This window comes from Mytilus edulis, chromosome 13 (genome assembly GCF_963676685.1).
Source record: "Mytilus edulis chromosome 13, xbMytEdul2.2, whole genome shotgun sequence".
NCBI lineage: Eukaryota > Metazoa > Mollusca > Bivalvia > Mytilida > Mytilidae > Mytilus > Mytilus edulis.
The window spans coordinates 60,105,895-60,133,286 of record NC_092356.1 but is presented as its reverse complement, the minus strand read 5'-3'; the positions used below and the strand labels follow the sequence as shown (position 1 = coordinate 60,133,286).

The following is a 27,392-nucleotide window of genomic DNA, read 5'->3' as shown; positions in this document are numbered from 1 at the left end:
ATTTTTCGTTTTCATCGGAATGGTACAATTAACATTTGAAAGGTTTTACTTATTTTAATATATAAATTTTCTGTTTGATGTTTTACGGATGACTATTTTTCCTTTCTAGTTTTTTTTATTTTGGTATTGTTGCTTATTGCAACCAAATCGGCCTATTTCTTTTTTTTTTTTTTTTTTATACATATTTTCAATTATTTGCAATATCATTCGATCGTTATCAAATATATACACGCCTTTCCGAATTGGACGCCTAATTATTGTATACTCTTGTTATATTTTTGTGTTTGAGATATTTTAGGGATTAAGTGTTGAAGAGCACATCATTGATAATTAGATTAACACTTTTGAATTGTGTCCGAACGTGACATCTCTGTTGGTAAGTTTAATCATGAAAGCTCCAACAATAACATTTGGTTGGGGTCAACATGTTATCAGTTCACAATTATAACATTTGTAACACCTTGATTTTTTTAAACTTTAAAAATCAGAATCAAATTTTGGATGGAATATGATAAAATATTTGTAAAATAATATTCAAACGTAGTTGATAACATTGGCATTAAAACGAACAAAAAATGTATGAAAAAAAATGTTTTAACTAACCAAAATTTTTAAAACAAAATGAAGTGTTTTTTGTAAAAAAAAATGCATTTCACAATTTTTACTGTAGTCGAACTTTACAATGTCAGACATTTAAAAATTAATCTTTAGATGATTGTTCACATCATGGTTGATCGTTATATGCCAAAGAATTACTACTTTGTAAGCAGCCTCCATTCAAACGAATAACCTCCTCTTGTCGTATTCTGAATCCTGCCATAAGTCGACTAATTTGTTGCTAAGGTAGCAGCAACCATTCCTGAAGAAGGGTATTGTTTATTCCATAACGTGTTTGAACTGGGGTGTCCTTTCGTACACTTTTTGCCCAAAAGTGTCCAATATATGCTCGATATGGTTCAAATCCGGGCCACGATCGAGCCAAGGCAGATAAACCGAATTCCATTGGAACAATGGATCTTCCTCCACGATGTTAATTTCCAACTTTGGCGAACTCTGCACTACATTGGATACGGGCAACTGTGTGTTTGTTCGTAGGCAAAGGTCCCCAAAATGGTGGTATCGCACAATAACCAGTAGCGATGAGCCGATCTCGAACATTTCTTGTTTAAAGGCTCCTCTATGGTCATCACTCTCTTTTTAGGATTGTATTGTTTGCAATGGGTTTCCTTCAGACCTTCAGACCTTCATTATGCTTGATTTTTTCTAGCAGATGTTATAGGGGGTCTTCCTGATCTCGGAAGGTCTTTAATGTCGTTTGCTGCCTGATTTTTATTTTCAAAACGATTTATAGTGGAATGATGATGACCAAAAATACGTGCAGTTGTCACAGCGCATACCTGATTCTCTCATGCTGATAATCTACCATCTTGCTGCAGTTATGAGTTGTGGATGACAAATTACACGGTGTCAATCATATAACTTTATAAACTTGGTTATTTAAAGTGTTGAAAACAATAAGGATGAAAACATTTGTTTTATTGTATACGGGTACAGTACGTAGCTGCATGTGCAGATAAGAACTTATCGAGTCGATATTTATTGATTAAACTCGGGTGATATTTAAATGATGTTTAACTAGTTCTATTTCAACAAAATATATCACAAAAAAATAAAGAATGTTTTTTTTTATTTTGAATTTCAATTTGGTGTTGCAATACTTTTTTCTATGTGTATATATATCTAACGTCTACGATGTTCGGTCTTAAGCGGATCATTATCTCATCCGGAACTCCTTTCTGACTAGTGAATAGATTCCACTTTTTTTTCAGATTCTTCATAACATAATGCCATTGTTTACATTCTATTTTACATTTTGGTCTGAATGGTTTATGAAGAGTTTTCAAAACCATAAAACTTATCTTGTCCTTTCATATAATGATGATTACGTCTCCTTTCGCAACTCTTCCTAAACCAGAAAAAGTAACTTCAATTTTTGCAGACAACACAGAGCCGGGTACAGTTAACAGAAGTAAGCTTTACTTACATTTAACTGTTTTTCAAAATGATTTGAAGGGTGTCCATAATACATGTTCATTAAAATCTTATTGGTGGCAAATATGTATAAGGAGAAGTGTATCCAATTTGCAAGTTCGACACACAGATAAAATTTATACCGTTATATCTTAATTACAAGAACACTTACCAATGCATGTAAACCCGTCACTTTCTAAATAGTATTCTGGATCACAGCTACATACATATGATCCTATGGTATTCTTACATGACTGGGAACATTTATTAGATCCACGACATTCATTATTATCTACAACAAACTTAAATTAACATATGCACATGCTCCTCTATAGTACAGTAATACCGCTACAATGGCTAAACATGTTCCATCCTTTTTCAAATACGACTATTGTGTACAATTAGCTGGACTTAAATTATGAAATTGCAACTCGTCCTGCAGTGGTTTTTTACTCTTTTAAAAGAGGAAGGAAAGATACCAGAGGGACAGTCAAACTCAAAAATCGAAAATAAACTGACAACGCCATGGCTAAAAATGAAAAAGACAAACAGACAAACAATAGTATTCATGATACAACATAGAAAACTAACGAATAAGCAACACGAACCCAACCAAAAACTAGGGGGATCTCAGGTGCTCCGGCAGGGTAAGTGCAGCGTACATACAAAATGTACAGATGACGTCAAAACGTTTTCCTTCTTTACAACAAGATGTTTGTTATTTGTTAAACCACGTACCGTTAGATTGCGTTGCCAACCCAGATTGAGGGAGTTGTGTTCAATATCTTGAATACACGGGTCAAATCAAAGGCATACAAAAAGATCGTTGCTGCTTTTACGCGTAAATAAGACGATAAGAGGTAAGAGAAAGGTTTGATAGAAATAATGTCGGAATAATGTTTCTGTTTATAGTATTATGTGAACTGCTACTCCGTGAGACTAAAAAAAGTATTCCCTTCTCGTTTTCTTGCAACTTTCATTCTTTTATATTTTTTGTTGTTAATTGTTGTCGATAAATATTAAAATTAGGCCCTGTTTTTTATCGATTTCTTTTCCAAATTCTTATTACGTATAGAAAAGAAGATGTGGTATGACAACTCGCCACAAGAGACCACATGAGACAGAAATTAACAACTATAGGTCATCGGACGGCCTTCAACAATGAGCAAAGACAATACAGCATAGTCAGCAATAAAAGGCCACGAATTGACAATGTAAAACAATTCAAACGAGAAAACTTACGGCCTTATTTGTGTACAAAAAAACGAAAACAAATACGTAACACATAAACAAACGATAACCACTGAATTACAGGCCCCTGACTTAGGACAGGCACATACATATAGAATGTGGCGATGTTAACCCTCCACTAACATGGACAGTGATGTAACAGTACAACATAAGAACAAAGTTTAAAATCATAAAAATCAGTCAAAAAAGGCGTAACTGATCAGATGGATAAAAATACAAATACTACAAATACATGTTTATAAACATATACGTTGCTTTGATCTTTATTATTGATTATATTATCTTTATTTATCCTATTGTTTACATTATAATTATATTTTATGAGTTAATATGAATATGTTGGTACAAGAGAGCTAGTTAGTGTCTTACAAATACATTAAAACAATATAAATATATTTGTTTCAACAATTCAGCCACAAGATAGCTATAGGGTTTCCAATAAGTAATAATAATTAAGTTCTATTTTATTCAAATAACATTACATTTACATACCGTTACATGAATTTCCATTTTCATCAAGACTAAACCCTTGATAACATTCACATCGGAAAACAGCATGGTCGTTTTTACATACTTGGTCACACCCACCATTGTTAGAGGCACATTCATCAATATCTGTACCAAACAATACAAATAGTATGAGTCAAATGTTTAACGTTTTAAAGTTCAGCATAGTCTCACAAAAAAAGGATTGGTAATTAATAAAGAATTTTATCAATTTTTTTATCGAAAGAAAAGAATTGTATTTGAAACATATGAAAGCTTTGGACTTAAACATCAGCATTTTTCAGTATTTTACACTTGTTCCGTTCAAGTGCGCATGTCAGTTATTCATAGATCACAAGTAACCACCGCAATACAAATATGAGTAACTATAGATCATCGTAAGTTCTTTAACATCTTTCAAACTTTAACCGATAAGTAAGCTTTAATATGCACCAATATGACACAATGTGACATAATTTAAATATAATAGGTATACGTCAGTTTATTAGCGTATACTTTATGTTGAAAGTTTAATTATTGTAGTTAAATTGTCATTAAATGATTCATATGTTATATTTGTTTGTGTGATTATGTCTTTCTGAAAAAAGTCACAAATGCATGTTAATTGAAGTCGTATTTTACATTCTACATCGTATTTGCAAATCAATTTCAAATGTGACATTACCTATGCATGTTTGTCTGTCATTTGCTAAATGTAATCCCTCTTTACAGTAACATTCATATGATCCATTTAGATTCCTACAATACTCACTACAGCCACCATTCTCACCGAGACATTCATCTATATCTATGAATAGTAATAATATATATATGTTACAATAAGAAGATAAGGTATGATTTCCAATGAGACAATTCTCCACAAAAGACCAAACTACACAGAAATTACCAATTACACATGTAGATTACCATACGGCCTTCAACAATGAGTCAAGCAAATACCGCATAGTCAACTATAAAAGGCTTCAAAATCACCAAAAAAAATGTAATTATATAAAACAATTCAAACGAGAAACTAACGGCATAATTGATGTACAAAATAAAAGAACTAAAATGATATATGTACCAAAGCGACAAACGTCGTTAACCACTGAAGGCTCCCGGCCTTAGACGTTCGCATATATACAGAATGTGGCTGGAGTATATGTGTTAGCATGATTCTAACACTCCCACTAAGCTATTGGTCATTCAAGTTATTGAGATGTCTTGAAGTCGACTGTCTTTTTCTGAAGCCCATAGACCCCAAAACAATGCTGTTATTTATCCGGAATAACCGAATATGTGTTACAGATCGTATGCGCTGCATTCCTTGGTCATGATACACATCGCAACATTTTTATTCAAAAAGAAGATGTGGTATGATTTGCAATGAGACTACTCCCCGCAAAGGACTAAATGACACAGAAATTAACAACTACAGGTCACCGTACGACCTTCAATAATGAGCAAAGTCTATACTGCATTCCTATACTTTTTTCATATGTCCTTGTCGCTGAATATAATAAAAAAAAAAATAACGACGATCGAGACCATCACTAATTCCCTCTTTCATCATAGAACTAATGCATGTACATTTAAAATGATGTCGGTAATTGTCATATGTGCATTCTTTTTTTTTGTTACATATGTATGTTTTATTTTAATATATGTAAATATAAGAAGATGTGTTTTGATTGCCTTACAATGAGACAACTCCACACCAGATATCAAATGACGTAGTTGTTAATAACTATTTTGTAGGATATATGGGTTTGGGTGTTGCCTACTTTGTTGATACCTATCATATTTTAAGTATGGTGATATATGTAAACATTTAGTTTCTTTTGGCAGATTTAGACAAAGACGAAACGATACAGATTATATGGGCAAAGATAACACTCAGAATAAATGATTACATCGCGTTAGACATGGATTATAATATAGACTCCGATGGCGATAGATCTGGCGTCGAATTGAAAATATATCTCATCCTACTTGATAAAAACATATTTGACACTGATTAGAGAACTTGATTTTGAATTGGGCGTCAATTTGTGAAACCGACATCATTTTAAGAGAAGGACGTCGATTAGAGACCGGCCGTCGATCGGAATCTAACATATATATATATATACCTTAACTTAAATTGTTTTGTTTGTTCGTTTCATTTGTAAGTTTGTTTTGTTTTGTGTTTTTACATTCATGCTAATGAAATAAATTTATCTGGTATATTTGTACCTGTGCATGTTGCACCATCGCTGTTCAATGTGTATCCGGATCGACAAGAGCACGTAAATGATCCATGCGTATTTAAACAATGTTGCTGGCAGTTATCTGTTCCTGTCTGACATTCGTTAATATCTATTAATACATAGATAAAGCATCAATGAGAGGCAAACACATATACAACTTAAGGCTACATAACTTAAAGACTCAAAAATGTTAGAAATCCAAATTAATAAAGTTTTAAGAAGCACACAAAATACAAAAAAGGTGCCAAATACGGCTTTGGTTATCTATGACTGGATCAGAAAATCCTTAATATTTCGAATAAAAGTATGAAGGTTGTTTGTCTTAATTGTTCTTGTTGCTTTACCACAAGGATTTCCCTATCAAAACACATAAAAATTCCGATTGTCAACTTCTCTTTCCTTAGCAATAGCATATCATCATCTCCGTTGTATAACATTTTTATTTCTGAATTGATACCTTATGTATGCAAATTTCATACAGACATCATAAACAAGTATGTTCTCCTAGCAAAAATAAATGCATCAATAGAGTTTTGAGGAAAACATAATTGAAATCGACACTCCACTAATTCAATTGTTATCACGGCGAAATTGTTGACCGATACGAATTATCTGTGCTGCAACTCATTAAAGTAATGCACATTTTGTTGGAATTTGGGTCCTCAATGCTCTTCAAATTAGTTCTTGTTTTGCTTTCTTACTGTCCTGCTATAATAAAAGGACTTAAGTAAATAAAACTTAAGGTTATTCCAGAAAAATTATAAAACTCTGCTGTATACCCACCTACTCCTGGTGAATTATTATTTTTCATGTTTTTTAAGACATTCAGACATTCTTGAGTTGACAATTTTCCCTCAGCTTCTAACATTTGTTCTTCCGATAAACAATTGACAAAAGAGTTACTTTTATTGAAAAACATATTTTCATGTTCCATTTTACAAAATGCATTTTTAAATGAGTATACATTTTGATAAAATTTACTCTGTTCTTCCAATATTTTGAATTGATCAAAGACCTCATCTCCATTTTCGTTGTTAACTTTAGGAATAATGTTTTCATTATAGGTTGCACTTTGTAAATACAGCTGTTTCTCAAAACACGCCTCTTTTGGGGATATCTTGAACATTCATAGAAATTAATTGTGTTTACCTACTGGTTCCCAGTTATGCTCTCTGCGTGTGTTCCGTCTCACAGAGACATATCTTGGGAATGTTACCAATAAATAAACATGTGCATATTGTTTACATTAAAGTCTGTGGTAACCTTTCATTCGAGGTAGGTTGTTAGTTTTAACTCTGAGAAGTTCAGGGCATATAAACGTTGAAAATATGCCGCTCAGCCCTATATTTTGACCTTTGAAAACAGTTGTGGTACATACATGTATGAACTTTCAATTCTAGGATAAGATTTTTTTCAAAACTTCATAGTTAAAGTGGTATAGTTTTAACGGTAAAAGGAATTCCTATGGGAAATTGCATTGTCGATATTAACAGAAATGCAATCTATAATGTCTTTTTTTCTAAATTAGATAAAGTAGTTTGTACATTGTTTTCCTTCTGCTTCCCATTTTGCTTTTGCTCTTGCAATTATTCCATTTAATTTTTTTCTCTTAATGTATTTAAACTCTCCTCTATGTTTTGAATTTCAGTTTTAAGTTCCTGATCTGTGTGTAGGTCATATCTATTTTGTAAACTGTTTAATTGTTGTTCAAGTTCAGATTCTTCCCTTTGACTTTTTTTTAGAAATAAAGTATAAGAGATAGTTTTAACTCTTATTGTACATTTTGATAATTAATCCCTAAAAAATATGGGGGTTTACAGATAATTCTGTTTCTTCCCCAGTATCTGTATTTCATAGGTTATATTGATTAACAGTGTCTGATATACACTTTTTAATCTAATCCACATACTAAGTATAATGTGGTAAGCTATTATTGAATTTCGAAGTACCCTTCCCCCTTTTTTGGTTATACAATTTTAAACTGAGAAAATGTTCACAGCGATAGCTAATAATATATCAGATTTATGTACTAAGGATTCAAATTCAGTGGATATAAAAAATAGTCTAAACGACTTTGTTTATGTTCTGGGCCTCTCCATGTATATCTTTTCTCTTGTCTGGCTTATTTACTCGCCACACATCTACCAAGTCTAAGGAGTTCTTTATTTCTATCAGTTTAGTGTGCGCTTTGACATTATTTTTTGTTTTATAATTAAGTGTATCAATTTCATAATCTTGAACTACATTCCAGTATCCTGCCATAATTATTGAAGAATTTTTAATATTTGAGATAACCTCCTGTACTTCTGAGAAAAAACCTGGATTATCATTATTTGGGCCATATATACCAGCTAAAGTTATTCGATACTCATGAATGGTCATATCCAAAATCAAATAGTTTCCCTCTTTTGTATTCTTTATGAACAATAACTTTGAATTTATTATTTAGAAGTATAGCAACTCCCCTACTGTGTCCAGTGAACGAGCAAAACTAGGCTTGATATCCTCATTCATTTCTCCATTTATTTTCTCTGTCTTTTGTACAATATGTATCACATAAAAAAGTTTTATCATATGTTTAGTAGTAAATACAGTAGTTTTGCATATGTGATAAATAGCCTGCTGTTTAATCCATATCGCGCAACTTTGATGCGCACCCTTTATCGCATACCCTTTATCACACCCTACCCTTTATCGCATACCCTTTATCACACCCCTACTTTTTTTTTTTTTTTTTTTTTTTTTTTACATAGTCAGTTTGGGTTTTTTTTTTGTTTAAGAAAAATTTTCCTCAAAATAGGTAAATTTTTTGAATGACGTCATTGTTTGGTATGTGACGTCACAAACGTCGAGTTTTCATATTGTATGTGACGTCACGAACGTCAAGTTTTCATATTTTTTGGCACACTAAATGCAACTATGAAAAATACAAAACACACAAATTTTTTATTATAAACAAAACATTTTTAAAACAACAGCACGCAAATTGTAAGGTAACCCAGGTGCTTCGGATAAGTAATTGAGTAGTTCTTTTAAGGCCTTTGAAACAAGACAAAAGTAGAACTGAAGGTAACCCAGTGCTATGGATCAGAAAACAGTTCATATAATATAATACTCTTCTGTTGAAATATATGATAAAGTGTATAATACATGGCAAAATCCGTATCACATGCCGTATCACCCTCGACCAATATCATCCCTCGGGCCTAAAGGCCCTTGGGCTGATATTGATGTCTCGGGATGATACGACATATGATACGGATTTTGCCAAGTATTATTCTCTATATATCATATTTTTTATTACATCTATCAAAAATATTGCTGCGTTTTACTTCTACCGAGAGTCCCCTGCAATTAAGAAACCCTATAGTAACTGCCATAGTTCTTAAATATTAAACGACGTTGTATACATGCATATGGAATCAAATAAATCAATTGCTTTAATAAATAACAATTGTCGATAATGATATGAAGACAAATTTAATGAATTATATTATATATAAAATTCATAGGAATATTCAAGTTGTGCAGCAAGAAAACATAGTTTGTTTTATCCCTATTCCCTGACACTGACAAGTTCAACCTAAACACAACAAATCTCATGCATAAACAAATGTAATAAGTGAAACAAATATTTTTGAAATAAATAAACCCCCTAAGTTGAAACCCACAGAGATAATTCACTGTGCTGCCATTCAATATTATGGACAACATAGTCATACTATGCCCTCCGATTTTAGCTTGAAAATTTTGAAAACTACAGTTTATGTTATTTTGTCTCATGTAAGAGAATGAAAATAAAGGGGGAAATGCTTGAACACACCCTGGGCATGGATGTAAATGCGTTCCAGGATTACCTTTATCCTTCACTGTAAAGAAGTTTTTATTGAAGTATTTCAAATGAGCCTACTGCCGGATTTGTATATACATGTGAGTATGATGCATGTTTTGCAAAATAGAAATTGTTTGCAATAATTTATAAATTTTGCCAAATTGCGGTCACACAAATATTTGTTGTTGGAATGTTGCCAAGTTGTTCTTACCGAGCGTAATATGAGATGTAAGTATTGGCTGAAATATGGGTTATTCAATGATAGACCATCATCAATATATCGGAAGGTAAAATTAAAGAATTTCGCAAGGTGCTTTTTCTTTTTGTCGTTTAGAAGGTTCTGAATGAATTCTGCTTCATACGAGAACAACAAACAATTGGCCAGCAGGGGTGCACAATTAATACCCATTGGAATACCGACTGTCTGTTGAAATATAAATCCTCCAAACTCAAAAAATATATTGTCGATAAAAAAGTCCAGCATTTTGATAATATCATCTTCAGTATATTTTTTGGAAAATTCAGTGTGATTCGTGAATTATTGTAACCCAAAACAAGAAATTTGTATCTACGATTCCCATTTTTATAGAAAAAGCTCTGTTTTATGAGATGGCGAAGTCGATCTTTCATCTGAACATGGGGAAAAGTAGTGTATAGCATAGAAAAATTAAATGTCTTTATGTTGCTGCAAAATTGCAAAGATTGTGATCGAAGATTAAGCAGTAGATCTTTCGAATTTTTGAGAATTCACATCTGGTTAACACCACTGGTAGAATATATCTCATCACAATATTTTGAAGCCCATATTTAACTGTAGAAAGAATAGTAGTCATTACTTTAGAAAGATGTTTAGTCGAACATTTTGAAGACCCAGCTATGTATTGTTCTTTATATGGAGTTTTGTGTAATTTAGGTACATAATACATAAATAACAACAGACTACTCGCAGTTAACTGATATGCCAGCTCCAGACTTCAGTTAAACTGATTGAAAGTTTATGTCTTCATCATATGAACATCCGACACAATCCTTCCCGTTAGGGGTTTTGTATCGTACCATCATAAATAAAGGCAACAGTAGTATACCGCTGTTCAAAACTCATAAATCCATGGACAAAAAACAAAATCGGGGTAACAAACTAAAACCGATGGAAACGCATTACATATAAGAGGAGAACAACGACATAACACCGAAACGTAACACACACAGAAACGGACCAAGCATCAGACAAAACACCACGAGAATAACACATATAACATGAAAACCAAATACATGAATTTGGGATAGACAAGTACCGTGCCACGTCTTATCTCAATTTCTCAAAAATAAGAGAAAACACAAACGACTCAACGTTAAAATGCAACACACACAGAAACGAACAATAATATAACAATGGCCATCTTCCTGACTTGGTACAGGACACTTTCAAAAGGGAATAAAAGTGGTGGGTTGAACCTGGTTTTGTGGCATGCCAAACCTCGCACTTTAATGGCAAAGTTAAATATAACATTGAAATGACAACATAATACAACTACAATACAAATTAATAGAACATATTAGACAACGAAAAACATGATTAATAGATAACAAAAAGCATCAGGTTTAAAATTCAATACGCCAAAAACGCGCCTTGTCCACACAAGACTTACATATATGAGAAACACATAATCCGTGTCATGCCAACAACTGTTTTTTTTTACTGAATATGTTTAGTTCCGATGCAAAGACCCTATAAGTGAATCAATATTAACGCCAAAATATGCAATCTTTAATGACCTGACAACAGTATAGTAACTTCATGTATATCCCTTCTTTTAAAATAAGTCTATTTAAAGGTTTTGTTAGTTTCTGAGGTGAATACTGACATTTTTTAGACTAGGACATTTCATAAGACCTGACAACAGTATCGTAACTACATGTATATCCCTTCTTTTAGAATAAGTCTATTTAAAGGTTTTGTTAGTTTCTGAGGTGAATACTGACATTTTTTAGACTAGGACATTTCATAAGACCATCAATTTTTATTACAAAGTTGTTCAAACTGGGTTTACTATCATGTCGTAATTTAAGAATTTCCATAATAAAGGACACCTTCTAGAAACGGTCATTGCATGATCCAATACAACCATATATTTCATGATGTAAACCAATACGACTTGGTTTTGTGGAGAGGTAGACTGCTTATGGACCATGATAATACCAAGGGATTTTGTATGCTATTGACATCATACGTAGTACCGATTATCACGTCCGTAACAAAATAGTTGAAATTCTCTGTATTGATATGATAAAAAAAAATTGAAAACAACACGTTAATGATGCAGAGTTGTGTTTTTGACTCGCAAGTCAGGGAAATGGCCATTGTTATATTTTAGTTCGTTTCTGTGTGCGTTACATTTAAATGTTGTGTTTCTGTTGTGTCGTAGTTCTCTTATATTTGATGCGTTTCCCTCAGTTTTGGTTTGTAACTCGGATTTGTTTTTTCCATATCGATTTATTAATTTCGAACAGCAGGATGCTACTGTTGCCTTTATTGGAACTCTGTAAAGTATGAAAACGTGACATTTTGAGTTTTACTCACTCAAAACATAATCATGATTTTTGCCAAATAAATTTCGTTTTAACATCAGTTTATCTGTACTTTTTTTTTGTAATGTGTTTATTGGCAAAGAACTACATGTATATTAACAATAGTAAATAAGTTCATAGTACATCAGCAAAATCGAGACAAGTACATAAAGTTGATATTTTGAATCCTTCTATAAACATATAATATTATTAATAATAATTTGAAAAAAAAATAGAAAATCTTAATCTGAGGTAGCATGGATTGGGTAGATATTTTTATTACGTGAAAGTTAACTTATAAAATCATTCTATTAGTTGGAGCCAGGGGTTCCAGCAGGTGTACGCTCTTTGCAGTGGTTTATTTTTAAAGAATATTATTTTTTCAATAAACAAATTTTCTTTAAGATAATTTTTTAAGGCTATACTATTTAATTTTCCACATTGCATTTTTGTTTTGTATATATAGTATTTAGTTAATAGTATTATGAGATTTCTTATGTAGTTTTTTTTCTGTTTTTTCTAATATCCCAAATAAGACAATATCTAAATTAAGTGGTAGTTCAATTTGGACTTTTGAGTATATCCATTTATTAAGTTCTTCCCAAACATCAAAAACTTTTGGACATGTCCAGAATATGTGTTCAATAGTTTCTATTGAGTCCGAACAGAAAGTGCATTTATTGTTTTGTGAGACTTTAATTTTGTAGAGTAATTTATTTGTTCCCAAAATTCTGTGATTAATCCTGTATTGGAGCCACTGTAATTTTGAGTTTTTAGTAATGTAAATCGGAAGTCTGTATATTTTATTCCAAATAATATTATGTCTATTTAAGATTAAGGACCACTTTTCCTGTGATGTGATATTTGTTATTTTTTCATTAAAAACATTGTACATGTCTTTTGATCCTTTTGTAGATTTCATAAAAATAGAAATAGTATTTGGTATAATTGGCTCATAAGGCTTGATAAGCTGATTACTTTTAATATTAGGACTTTTCATATAGGAATAAACAGCTGACATTACTCCTTGAAATATAAGAAAGTTGGTATCAATATCATATGTGTTTTTAAATTCCTGCCAATTCATTAAATGTCCATCATTATCAATTAAATCATTTATTAGCCAGACGCCCTTTTCAGTCCATTTTTTATACAGAGGGATTAGATTCCCAATTTTAATTTCTTTATTATTCCAAAGATTAGATGTGATAAAATCGTATTCGTTCTTAATAGCTATTTTGGTTTGTAGTTCAATCCAAGCATTAAAAACCTCCTGCCAAAAAGGATTTCTTACTTGTGTTCTTGGACCTACCAAGAATAATTTATCTGTACTTTTAGTACATTGTGGGAAGTAGATACAGCCGTATTTTTTAATTCTTAGGAAAGTCCAAAAATTGATACGATGTGCATGCCCAGGTAGATGTGACCTTGAGAAAGAGCACGTAAAGAAGACGGATAAGCTTGGCAGTTTAGTACAAGGCATGGATTATAATCAAATTGTATTTACATGTTCTCATCCTGTCTTAAAGGTATATTTAATTTGCTGCTGAACAGCACACAACCATCAACCATCATCAAGTACAAAAATGTATTTGAGGGTACACAAGGGTTTTCTTAGCTCTCAAATATAATGGCTTTTTGATGTCAAATACATTAACCCGACCTTTTCATATACGCCCGATGGCAATTATAACCACTAGACTTATTTATACTTTTTATACGTTTCTGAGTGGTTCAGATATTGGCATTATACCATGCAAAATAATTAGAAATTCTAAATTATGGATTTCCTAAGTTACAGACTGATAGAACGTATTATTTAACACTTTATATGATATATCAGCGAACAATATAAATCTTCGTTCAAAAAGAAATGTGTTCGAATGGTATATATTTTGTCCTCGTCCTGGACATGCATGTTATGGTCATATAAGAACAACAAACTAGTCAAAACATTTACTAAATTTTATCATCGGTATAAGGACATCATTCGTAAATATAGCTCAACATGCAGACTTCTTATACGTTCAGGTATTTTACATCCAATTTTTTATGGAAATATTCTTTATAAAGCACAAAAATGTCAGTATTCGCCTCAGAAACTAACAAAACCTTTAAATAGACTTATTAAGAAGGGATATAGTTACGATACTGTTGTCAGGTCATTAAAGATTCCATATTTTGACGTTAATATTGATTCACTTGTAGGGTCTTTGCATCGGAAGTAAACACATTTATTCAAAAACCAGTTGTTGGCATGACACGGGTTATGTTCCTCTCATATATGTTATGATGGTATGATACTGAACCCCTAACGGGAAGGATTGTGCCTGATATTCATATGATGAAATCATAATCTTTCAATCAGTTGAATTGAAGTCTGGAGCTGGCATGTCAGTTAACTGCTAGAAGTCTGTTGTTATTTATGTAGTATTGTCATTTTGTTTATTTTCTTTGGTTTCATCTTCTGACATCAGACTCGGACTTCTCTTGAACTGAATTGTGCGTATTGTTATGCGTTTACTTTTCTACATTGGCTAGAGGTATAGGGGGAGGGTTGAGATCTCATAAACATGTTAAACCCCGCCGCATTTTTGTTAGTCTTGTATTATTTTGAATTTAGTTTCTTGTGTACAATTTGGAAATTAGTATGGCGTTCATTATCACTGAACTAGTATATATTTGTTTAGGGGCCAGCTAAGGGACGCCTCCGGGTGCGGGAATTTCTCGCTACATTGAAGACCTGTTGGTGACCTTCTGCTGTTGTTTTTCTATGGTCTGGTTGTTGTCTCTTTGACACATTCCCCATTTCCATTCTCAATTTTAACATTTTGTCCGCAATAGATGTAAACATTGTTGCAGATTATGTGGCCTGAACACAATTATCAGTTTATCTAGTTTTTCGATTCAATACAGTACGTGATATTAATTAAAAATATCGTATACTTTCTGATTTTAACTGTTACATTTACCTGAGCATTGCGATCCTCCAAATCCTGGAGCACATACACAAGCATTTGGCGATAAACAGGTTCCTCCGTTTGGACAATAAGTAATTCCATTGCATATGGCTGTTTTAAAATAAACAGGAACTACACTATGCTAATTCATACATGCAATTCACAATTTTATACACAAGTACATCTAAATGAGTGGGCGTTTTTCCATTGAAATATACAATGTTTAAACATAGTTGTGATGACTTGCTTCTATTCTTGTATACAATGTTGAAAGTTTCTCTGCATAAACAATTGAAACCGAGGAATAATGGCATTTGTTAAATTTATTTGTTTGTGTAGGGAAGTTTAGAGATGAAAATAACACGTTTAAAAATATCTGGCGACAAATTATTCTCGGTTTAGGTTTTCTGTGGGTTGTGATGTACAAAGATTTATTTTAAGCGAGAGTATTTCCATGTATAAAAACAGCGAATGAAAATAAGTGTAAGTGTGGTATAATAAAATCAATGAAGGTTTAAAAGGCGTCGATAAATATTCCTGTTTCACTTGAAAATCTATCTTTAGAATTTTGTATATTGCATTGTGTTTAAAATTATATGTACTCGTTTTTGATGTCTAATTTTTTTAATAATTATATTGGAAGTATGTTTCATAATTTAACGTTATTTTGATTTAACTAGCAGCAATGTCGGGTCATTCTGAAATTAACCTTCATTTGAAAATAAATTGTAACATTCATGATGACATGAACATCCATAATAAAGTGCACCGATAAATAAAAGAAAAACTGGATTAAAATCGTGTTTTCGTTATCCTAGCTAAAAAAAAAATGTACTTATAAGTATTGAATTCTTTTTTTAGTAATTTCACAGAGTTCAAGGCTACATACAAAATGAACTTTAATCAACGCTTTTACACCAAAACAATTACAAAAAGAAGCATTCAATTCTTCAATGAGAGATGTTTAAAAAGTTTTTCAGCGGGAGTCCGTCAAAGCATTGTTATGTTGAACCTCATTTCGGATTCCGACTGAATAATAATAATTAAAAAAAAAACATTCTTGACTCGTCAGTATCTATTATACACATTTATAATGATAAAACAAGTAAATCACAATTGACTTAAGCAGGGTGTACTTTTTACCTTGTGAACAAGACGATCCAGTAAAACCGGAGCAACAAAACGAATTATAGCAAGTACTGTAATACGTTGTGCTTCTCGTCCTGTACAAATTAAAAGTATTCAGATTATAGAAAAAAAACAAGAACAACATATAGGAACTAGTGTTTGACTGACAAAATTCTGATAAGATTTGCAAAATACACATAGAAACTATAGAAATACGGTGAATATAAAACTCTGTGACTTTAATATTTTTTTATGAGTCACTTACCTTAAATAAGAAAAGCGAAAAATATTGAATTCGTGCATTAATTTGTGACCAAATTGGTTTTTCGTTTACTCGTAAAATATTGACAACCAATAATTGAATAAGTCTGTTTTGTTACTTACAAAAGAAATAGCAAAATCAAAGGGTTAGTATTTCATTCAGTAAAAGAACCTCTAAATTTTAGAACTTGAGTGTAAAAATCGCATATTTTGAATAGTTTCCTCTGGTTAATATATTATTGACCGAAACTGATGACTTTAAATGATATTTGTAGCTTTTCCGCCAAGACAAAAAAGTTAGAACAACGGTTCCGAGTCAGAACAATGTTTTCTAGTAGGATGACATAGGAAATTGGGGACTATATAGAGTCTAGGTAAATGAAACAGCAACACACCAACAGAAAATGAAACGTCAAAAAACATATCAATATACATCTACACAAAATTTCTTTTTTTGCGGACCGTTACATTATGAGCTCAAAAACATTCAATTCACTTTTACATATCATTTTTTTTTTCAATCCTTCGTCCCGAGTATGCTATGGTATATACGCATGGACGTAAAATGCAATCTTTGTTTCCTTTTTTGTTTGTTATGGTTATCACCCTGATATTTGAAACTGGAACTGACCAGTTTAAGCACTACATTGAATAAGTCAAGGTTCTTTAATAATAAAAGTAAAATTTCCGACAATTTTTCATACCTGTGACGTGTACATCTATCCCAATTAAACCATCCGCAAGCGCTATAGTATCTTGTTTCATAATACCGTTCATGTCTGCATGCATAAGACGAGTAACAAAATCCTGCTGCTGCAATTCTAAATATTACGAATGTTCATTTATAAGAATGATGAAAAAAAACATTGTAGCGATTTTACAATACACTAATAGATAACAAATTTTTAATGTATAGATAGTTTTTTGTTTGTTTTTTTTTGTTTTTTTGAGTCTGGTGCGATTTCTGGATTTACCTTTATCAGGAACAATCATAACTGAAAATTTGAAGACCAAGAATTTATAATGTTTGTAAATTCCTTAATACTTGCGGAGAGAATCACTAGAATGGACACACAATGAAAAGTCAAACTTACCTAAAGTTAACTCTGTCAACTGGGCCTTAATTGAACATTAGTTTCTTATGTTGACAGCTTTTATGGAAGAAAGTGCTGGTATACCAGCTATTCAATGTAACCTTTTATTTCTTACACACTAATTACTCGTAATTGTAGAAGGTTGCTGTGTAATATACTCACATATTTTTTCTGGAACATTTTTGGTCTTTTGGCCAAGACTGGGCGTGAAGGATTTAATTTGTTAATAGGGATGATTTTCAAAAATAACCTAGTCCCGATTTCCCTCTTGTTTTACAAATCAACTCGAATTAACGCTAATAAACATGGTTGAGCTATCTGCAGATATAGTATCTTAAGAGGAAAGATTATATACTAGTACAAATATTTAAATAGCAGTGTTTGATTAATCACATAATCACTAGTTAAGCATTGTGTGAGTAGGAGTGAAACACAATGAGTATGTGTTTCTGATACATTGAGCAATGTGTAAACTTACATATGATATCGCGTTGTGTTAATGTTCCAGACCATATGGTATTTGGACCTTACGCGTACGGTCTACCTGTTTTTAAGAAGTTGGTCATTTTTATTAGATGCGAATGTTTAAAATAGACAACATAATTGATATCTCGAATTAATATAAAACGTTTTAATGTTGTTGGAATAAAAACTAAATGATCTGACAATTTTGAAAAGTCGCGTTAATTTAATCTGTTAAGCTCCTGTGTCTAGCATGTCAGTAGAAGTGGGACAAAAGATACAAGAGGGAGAGTCAAACTTATAAATAGATAGTAATTATACATGCACAAAAAATGAATATAATTGCTCAAGAATTGAAGTCATTGGCGACAAGAAAAGTTTAACTTTTCACAAATTTTTTGTTTACGTTTAACCAGCAAGTTTTTTACCCAAATATGGTACTCAGAATAGAATCATATACGGCTTCTGATTGCATGCTCTTCAACTTTGTATTTGTTTTGCTTTAAAACTATTTTGATATGAGCGTAACTAATGAGTCTTATGTAGACGAAACGCGCGTCTGGCGTACTTAATTATTATCCTGGTACCTTTGATTACTATTTACACCACTGGTTCGATGCCACTGCTGGTGGTCATTTCGTCCCCGAGGGTATCACCAGCCCGTAGTCGACACTTCGGTGTTTCATCAATATCAATAATGTGGCCATTTTTATAAAATCCTGTTTACAAAATCTTGAATTTGTCGAAAAACTAAGGATTGTCTTATCCAAGGCATAGATTACCTTACTTTCACAAAAGTCAATTTTGTGTCACAAAAGTCAATTTTGTGTCACAAAAGTCAATTTTGTCAACAAAAACATGAACACAAAAATGATTTTTTTCTACAAAAATGAATTTTTTCTACAAAAATGAATTTTGTCTACAAAAATGAATTTTGTCTACAAAAATGAATTTTGTCTACAAAAATGAATTTTGTCTACAAAAATGAATTTTGTCATTATAAAATTTAATTTTGTTTATTTGTGTGTGGACAAAATTAAGTTTTGTTAAACAGAAATGAAAAATAACTTTTGTGGCACAAAACTGATTCTGTGTTACACTTCTTTTTAACAAAACTCAATTTTGTCTACACAAAAATAAACACAAAATTGAATTTTGTGACAAAACCTCAGTTGTGTTTAGTTTGGATTCTGTGAACTAATTTGCATAATAAATTGACTTTTGTCGCCAAGTTTTCACATAAGGTAGCAAAAGTAAAGTCTGTGTTACAAAAATGAATTTTGTCATAACGAAAGTAACTTTTGTCCACTGAAAGATAATTTTGTTTGACAAATTTTGTTAAACTGAACTAATTTTTGTTGAACAAAACTCACTTTTGTCCGTACAAAATTGAAGTTCGAGTACAAAACCACAAGAGTCCCGTTCGGCGCCCCGTACGTCGGAGCCATTAAAATATGACCTTTTCATTAAACGAAAAAATAGATGATCTTTTTCAACTGCATTTTAAGTAAATTTTAGCCGCATGACCATATATATATATATTTGTTTGTAATGCGACATTTGTATTTTTAATAACAAGACATGCTACCCGTTTTTCCCTAGTTTGTGTAGTTCTCCAGGAAAACAAATACGAACCACTAGTGGTACCTTGTGGAAAATAATTGCGCTTTTGTGACCTGAATATCGTATGAGTAGTACTACATACGCTGATGATTAATTAGTTGGTAATTTGCTGCTGAGGTGAGGACAATTTATAGATTCAAAATTAAAATCATCTTGTTTGCCATAACCTTTGGTTATCATATGCCCGTCAGGAATAAGACCTAAAATGATACAGAGGAAACTTTGTATGTTGTGTCTGTAACTTTTAATTCAGGATTATTAATGGGACACAATTAGAAAAGTTTGTTTTGTTAATGGAAAAAACATCTTCAATTACCTTTTTGTTAAGTTAAATGATATATCTTCTATGATCCAAGTATAACTCTTACGTTAACAAAAATGTACACATTATGGCACTTCTTGTTGAAGACATCCAGTCCCCTTCTGGTTTTACTTATTCGTGGATGAATTAAGCATACTAGATACATATATATTCATTTGTTGACAATTAACGCTTTCGGAGTTATTAGACGTCTATTAATTATTGCCTCTTCAATAAACACAGGTCAACCCATGAGTTTATATGTATACAAATGTAGTGTAGAGTAATCACTTAACACAACAACACAACAATATTAATAGATGACGTCGCCATTAACGCGTCATGAACCCCATATGAAACTTACAAACCCCATACGGTATCATAGGGGGTCACTACGTGACGGCATTTAACCAATCACAACGTGATAATTCATCTGTGGTCCGATAAAGGTATATCAACTGCCTTGTTTTGCACGAACAAAACAATGTGTTTCACGATTTTTCTTGATCGATTTTGATTACAAAGCATCCAAAAAATACTTTTAAAAATATACTTTTTCAAAAATGTTATAATCTTTTTTAAGTTATAACAACATTTCTTTTACTGGGCTGTCTGACACACTTACGATTGAGTTTCAAAATATATCAATATCAATATATATTTGAATGTGACCATTATAGATACAAAACGAATTTATGTTCTAAATGATTCTAATATGACTGTGGTTCGCCTCTTGTTAACATAGTGCACATTGTTATTTAAATGGTTAGATAACTTTGAAAGATATATATATTTATTAAACCTTCGATTATTTTCCATTCAAACCGAGTCACGTAAAGTTTTGTGCTGGCATGGTTTGTCATTTGTGTCTCCTGTCATTGTTTTTATATATATCTAGTAGCTATAGTGCCCCATTAAAGGATTGACAACATATGGAATATGTTAAAGATCACTTATGCAAAAAACTGTGTGTTTACCTTAAACAAATCGAGGATTAACCTTCGTTGACCTAATGTTTTCAAATCGAACTCTTCCTCGTATTATCATAACCGGTAATTCTATATCCTTTTTCAATTCAATTTAATGTATTTATGTGTACCTGTTGAATACTCTTTTGTAATATAAGATCTTATATTACCTTTCGGTGATATAAGGCGTTATCTAAATGTGTAATCATACTGTTCAACAATGTGACTAAGGATTCTGAAATGAGACTTGATCATTTTCCTTTTTTTTCGGATCAAATTTTGGCGTCTGTCTTAAGTTGATTATTAACTCGTTGCACGACAGCTAGAAAGTGAGTCGACGTTAACTAACCAGAAAGTAAACCAATTGTTCACAATAAACTTTAGGTGACTATAGTTGTTAATTTCTGTGTCATTTTGGTCCATCGTGGAGAGGTGTCTCATTGGCAATCATACCATATCTTTTTTTTAAATTATTATATATTTTAACGACAAAAAAACGTCATTACAATATCTTCCAGCTATACTTACACGAAACGCGGAAAATACAATTCTCTTGTTCAAACATTTAAAAATCCTTCAATATCTACTTTAAAAAAAAAAGCCTTCAAAAGGGAGGATTGAAGTTAATTCCATTCAAAACAATGGCTCTGTCTTCAACGTTAACATGGACAGCAAAATATTTAAAATTCAGATTTTACAAGTTGAAACAAGCTAAAATACACTATGACGGAACACTTTCTCGGACTTTTCATGAAATAAATGGACAACAGAAGAATAAATTTTCCAATTGAAAGCAACGTTACTTAAAAGATGCTTACAGAATTTAATGCAAAATTTGAATGTTCCATCAATATTAATGTGTTTTTTGTTCTCTATTGGTTACATGAGTATATTTTTCTGAGTTTGTGGTTTGCGCAGGATAACATTCAAAAATGTGACATAAACTTTTCTGACTTGTAAATTTGGTTATGGTTACAGGTACACTTTCATAGGTAAAAATAGATAATGTCCGGTATGTGTCAAAGATTTTAATCGCAAATGTCTATCAGAGTTTGTCTACAGAATTTTGAGCGCAGATATCCTTTCGTTTCACAAGTAGAACACATCATGACAGTATATATGATTGGGTGCATTGCATATCGGCCAAATCTTACAAAATCCAATCTTTCTTTTGCGCTTCGCAGTTAGTTTTCATTTGCGCCATATTACTGGTTATATATAACGAAAAGTTTAAGATATGTGAAGGTATTAGAGTATTTCCAATTTCCCCCCCTGTTAACTTACTAAGTGCAATCTCATTCTTTATATGAAGCTGAAAGTCACTCAGATTTAAAACTATATAGTGTTCAAATGTTTGATCTAGATGTCAAGAAAGACGTTTTCAAATCGACATACAGGCCAGGCCGTGAGTTTGTATCTTTCATATTTTTCATGTCGGGACTGATTCTTACGGAAGCCTATTAGGGTCACACAAAAATAAAATTATCCCGTAATTACGAGATAAAATATCTCGTAATTACTAAAAAATCTTTCGCGAAATTATCGCGTAATTACGAGATAATTTTTGCGTAATTACGAGAAATCTCTCACGTTATTCTGAGAAATCTCTTTATTTCGATATAAGATTTCGATCTCGTAATTACGAGATAATTTTTGCTTAATTACGAGATAACTATCACGTAAAATAATGAGAGAATCATTTTTTATCTCGTAATTATGGGATAATTATCGCGCAATGATGAGATAATTATCGCGTTATTACGAGATAAGAAGTTTTTTATCTCGTTATTACGAGATAAATATGACGAGATAATAATCGCGTGATTACGAGAAAACTGTCTCGTAATTACGAGATAAAAATTCATTTGGCCAAGTAGATTAAGAGAAGAATATTTGTGTAAAAGATTACAAAAAAATACTTTTTTATTGGGCAATAACTTCTTCAGGGGTTAACTGACAATTTTGGTCATTTGACTTTTTTGTAGATCTTATTTGGCTTCACATTTTTGCTGATACAGTTTATATCTATCTATTATGAAATTTAAGATAGTAACAAAAAACTAGAAAATAATATATCTAAATCTAAATTACCAATTCAAGGGCAACGGAAAGTCTGATTCGTCTCAAATTTTTTTATCCTGTCATGTTTGCACTAAATGTTTTAGTTTGAGAGATATAACTGATAATCTTATACTCCCCCCCCCCCCTTATGTTCTATTTTTGGGAGCGTAGCTATAATCCGACACCCCTCAATTCAGACAGTCCAGTAGTCCGACAGTCCGATAGTCCGACGGTCCGATAATCCGACAGTCCGTTAATCCGACAGGAAGCTCTTCTGCTGAGGGGGAGGCTCGATCTTCTGCTTCAAAGAATATGGAGATTGTACTATATATATAAGCTTATTAATATTCTATTGAAACGCAAGCAGTTTGTAAAATTTAAAAAATGGAATCAAGGGCAGTTTAATTGGGGAAAAAATATATCCTACACTGTTTGAACAAATTGATTATGTCATTAATATAAAATTCAATTCCTGTTTTCCTGTTTATCTAGTTTAATAATGAAATTTAATCTAGTTTTTTTTCACACATGCGCATGCGCTTGTATGTAACATATGTATGAGGATGTCACATGTATTATTTTGATCTACATTCACTTTCATGACTATTTCTAATAGGAATATTAGTGTGTATATAAAAGTTTGATGTGAATATAAATGTAAGTGAAAATTGTTTCTTTCTTAGCCTTCCCCATAAAATTCATATAGTTGCACCCAGTATGGCACCCGTCAATCAGGGCTTGCAACATCGTCATCTGCTACATTTATGATCATTTATGAACATCGCAAATATGTTCCTCTGTCGTTTGATAACTCACGTTTGCTTTAACGGATTTTCGTTAATATTGATGTAAAAAAATCCCTTCATAGTAATGATCATTAATCATTTAACTGACTTTTTACTGTTTTAGTCCAATTCGTTAAAACTCGGTCGATTCCGTTCAACGTCTAGTGATTTTAGCGGATTTACCCGAGTATTGCCGATTGAATTAAGCTGCTGTGTTCATTTTGTATCCATCATTAGTTTTAAATATGACAAAAAAGAGAAAGGCCCTTTTTTTTAAAAACACGTTGGGTTTTGTTTATTATGAAACAATGATTTAAAAAATTGAATGCTTCTTTTTGTAACTTCATTGGGGTGTAAAAGCGTTGACCGTTGACGTACATATTGCATGAAGCCTATCATCCCATATTGCATTTACTGACCCCATATATCTCGTATTAGGTCACTAACACACCATGTAACTAATAATATTGATGCAGAGACACTCTTATATGTCTTTGGTGGATGTTTTGAGGATCTAGACTGCCTATACTACAACTCATGCACGTTCGGTAAAATGCTTTTACTTATATATATCATGAATTAGTTCTAATCGGCCCTGTCTGGCTATACAGCCCTTACACGGTTGGCTCCAATATTCAATAAGTGGAAGTTTTTGCCGACCTTGACTGGCTATAGGATGATATTAGATTATAATAAACAAGAATGTGCCCCCAGTACACGGATGCCCCACTCGCAGTATATTTTTTTTATGTTCAGTGGACCGTGAAATTGGGGTCAGAAATTTGGCATTAACATTAGGAAGATCATATCATAAGGAACATGTTTACTAAGTTTCAGGTTAATAGGACTTCAACTTCATCAACCACTACATTGACCAAAACCTTTAACCTGAAGCAGGACAGACGAACGGACGGACCAACGGACGGTACAACAGACGAACGGACGCACAGACCAGAAAACATAGTGCCCCTCTACTATCGTAGGTGGGGCATACAAATAAAGTTAAATAAGTAAAGGAGTATAGACGAAAAAAGTTATTTTCAAATATCTTTATTTGTTAATTGTTCTAATCCCACGGTAGAAAAATAGTAAAAGTATTAGTATGCCCCATTTATGGGCATTATGTTTTCTGGTCGGTGTGACCGCTCGTCTGTCCGTCTGTTCGTTCGTCTGTACGTTCCTCCGACCCGTTCTTTATGATATGAACTTTCTAAATTTCACGTCAAATTAGAGATTTTACCCCATTTTCACGGTCCAATGAACAGATTGAGAAAATGATAGTGCAGATGGGGCATCCGTGTACTTGGGACACATCCTTGTTCTGATAGGTTTTTGTATACAATTTAGATTTAGTCTTCTTAAAATTAAAATAAAACAACATACGTTGAAGGAGTACATTGTGAAAGGTGAAAAATTATTATTTGAAAACAACTTTGAAAGACACAACTATTTTAAAACGACATAATGCTTAGGTAATGACTGTTAATCAACAGTGTGCTTGACACCAAACCTTTCAAGTGAAGCCATGCACTGAAAGTGAAATGGGTCAGTGAATTTGAGTTTACACAGCTATAGTAGAACTTCTTGTCCAAGGAGAAATACGAATTTACCGGTATTGCAATCGCTTATGATGTCAGTTTGAAGGCTTTGAATCCAAGTGAAAACGGGTCATTTTCAAAATTCCCGGGTTATCTATTTTTCTCAGGTTACATCCGCAGGATACGGGTCAGTTTACAGGTATGAAGACGTTATACTGATCGATTTGACACATGATTTTTTGTGTGAAAAAAAAAATTACAATCGTTCCATGTCTTTATGGACATGCTATTCACAGACAAGTGACTGTGTGTCGGACTATCGGGCTGTCGTATTATAGGACTGTCGGACTATCGGTCTGTCGGATTATAGGACTGTCTGACTACAGTACTGTCGGATTATTGGACTGTCGGATTATGGGTCTGACCTCCTATTTATAGCCAGGGGCCTATCTTGTTTGGTGGGCGGGCCTTTGGGTACAATTTTTTAACTAAAAACCCAAAGGAAGATTAAGGCCAAATAGGTTCAATTAGGCTTAGTGGTTTCAAAGGAGAAGATTTTTGTAAAAATTAATGGAGTTTTCCATATTGGCCCTGGTATCATCGCGAGTTGGATATGGTCGAGGGATGATACCAAGGCCAATATGGAAAAGACATGTTATAATCTATTTATCACATATTCATGTTCTGTAGAATAGAGAAAACAAATTCAATTATAACAATTTAATGAAACATAACAGGTAAAATCTTAAACATTTCATCACAAAAGTGTCGTTAAGAATGCAATGAATCAGGCCACAATATCAATATATTCTTTTTTGCCCTGGGCAATTTTGACGTTATAACATATGCAAAACCCGACGTATTTGTAACAAATATGTGATAAAGAGGAAATAAATTTTTTGACCCCACGTATCGGTTATATATCGTACAGGAGTACATCCGAGCTCTGTCTTACAAATCTTGTGTCTGAACAAACTAATCAAGTGTATCTAGTGCTTTCTTTTATGTTGTTTAATCTCGTTAACATATAACAAAACTGTGTTTTAAAATTATGAAAAGTCTTTTATGAGGACATGTCAATTTTTAATGTTTTTATTTCGGTTACGTAGCTGATCTCGGATGAATATATTTCATCATGCAATCAAAAACTGTGTTTTTAAAAGTCTTCATTGAATGAAAATATACTTTTTACAATTGATCCGTGTTTACCTGTACTAACTTGTGTTATTGGCGCAAATGAAATTTGGTTTCTTGCGAAAATAAATTTCAAAGATTATTTTGATCAAATAAAATGCCAATTGGCGCAAAAGCAAAGCATATGCTTGATTATTAAATTCTTTCTTGAAAATGAACGACAATACTGAAATAGAATTACAGTTTATTCTATTTAATTCATTTAGATGTGGGAAAAGTTATAAAAAAAGGACTATGAAACGTAACTATATTTACCTGACATCAAATATGATATATACCGCGACAAACAACCACGGCAAAGCCATGCTAGCATAATAAAATCAAATTGTGTTGTATGCAGATATTTGTCAGGGAAGTTAATTTTTCAATCAGGAAGTTTTTCTGCCAATCGTTTGGAGAATAACATTAACCAATCACCTTTAAAAAATTATATATCAATTTCACGGTACAATTAAATATTCCATTGATATAATAATAGACCGTATATAGTTGTTAACATTTTGATGTAGTTCTATACATCAGTAAATTCCGTAGTATGGTCTTAGTGGCGACAGACACCTGAACCGCATATTGGGTTGAAGTAGCGTGTTCATCCCCCTC

General features: G+C 32.3%; 1 protein-coding gene across 1 annotated transcript in view; it reads right to left on the bottom strand.

Annotated features, from left to right (window-relative positions):
• The window catches only part of LOC139500036 (uncharacterized), a 42,688-nt gene extending 15,530 nt beyond the window's left edge, over positions 1-27,158 (bottom strand). The window contains exons 1-8 of the mRNA XM_071288745.1: positions 27,048-27,158; positions 17,471-17,587; positions 16,521-16,600; positions 15,390-15,488; positions 6,004-6,126; positions 4,454-4,576; positions 3,775-3,897; positions 2,204-2,323 (exon numbers count right to left, since the gene is read on the bottom strand). Of these exons, the coding sequence (XP_071144846.1) occupies positions 2,204-2,323; positions 3,775-3,897; positions 4,454-4,576; positions 6,004-6,126; positions 15,390-15,488; positions 16,521-16,600; positions 17,471-17,587; positions 27,048-27,097 (835 nt within the window). The 5' untranslated portion in view covers positions 27,098-27,158. The remainder of the gene's footprint in view (positions 1-2,203; positions 2,324-3,774; positions 3,898-4,453; positions 4,577-6,003; positions 6,127-15,389; positions 15,489-16,520; positions 16,601-17,470; positions 17,588-27,047) is intronic.
• Between the last annotated feature and the right edge of the window lie 234 nt (positions 27,159-27,392).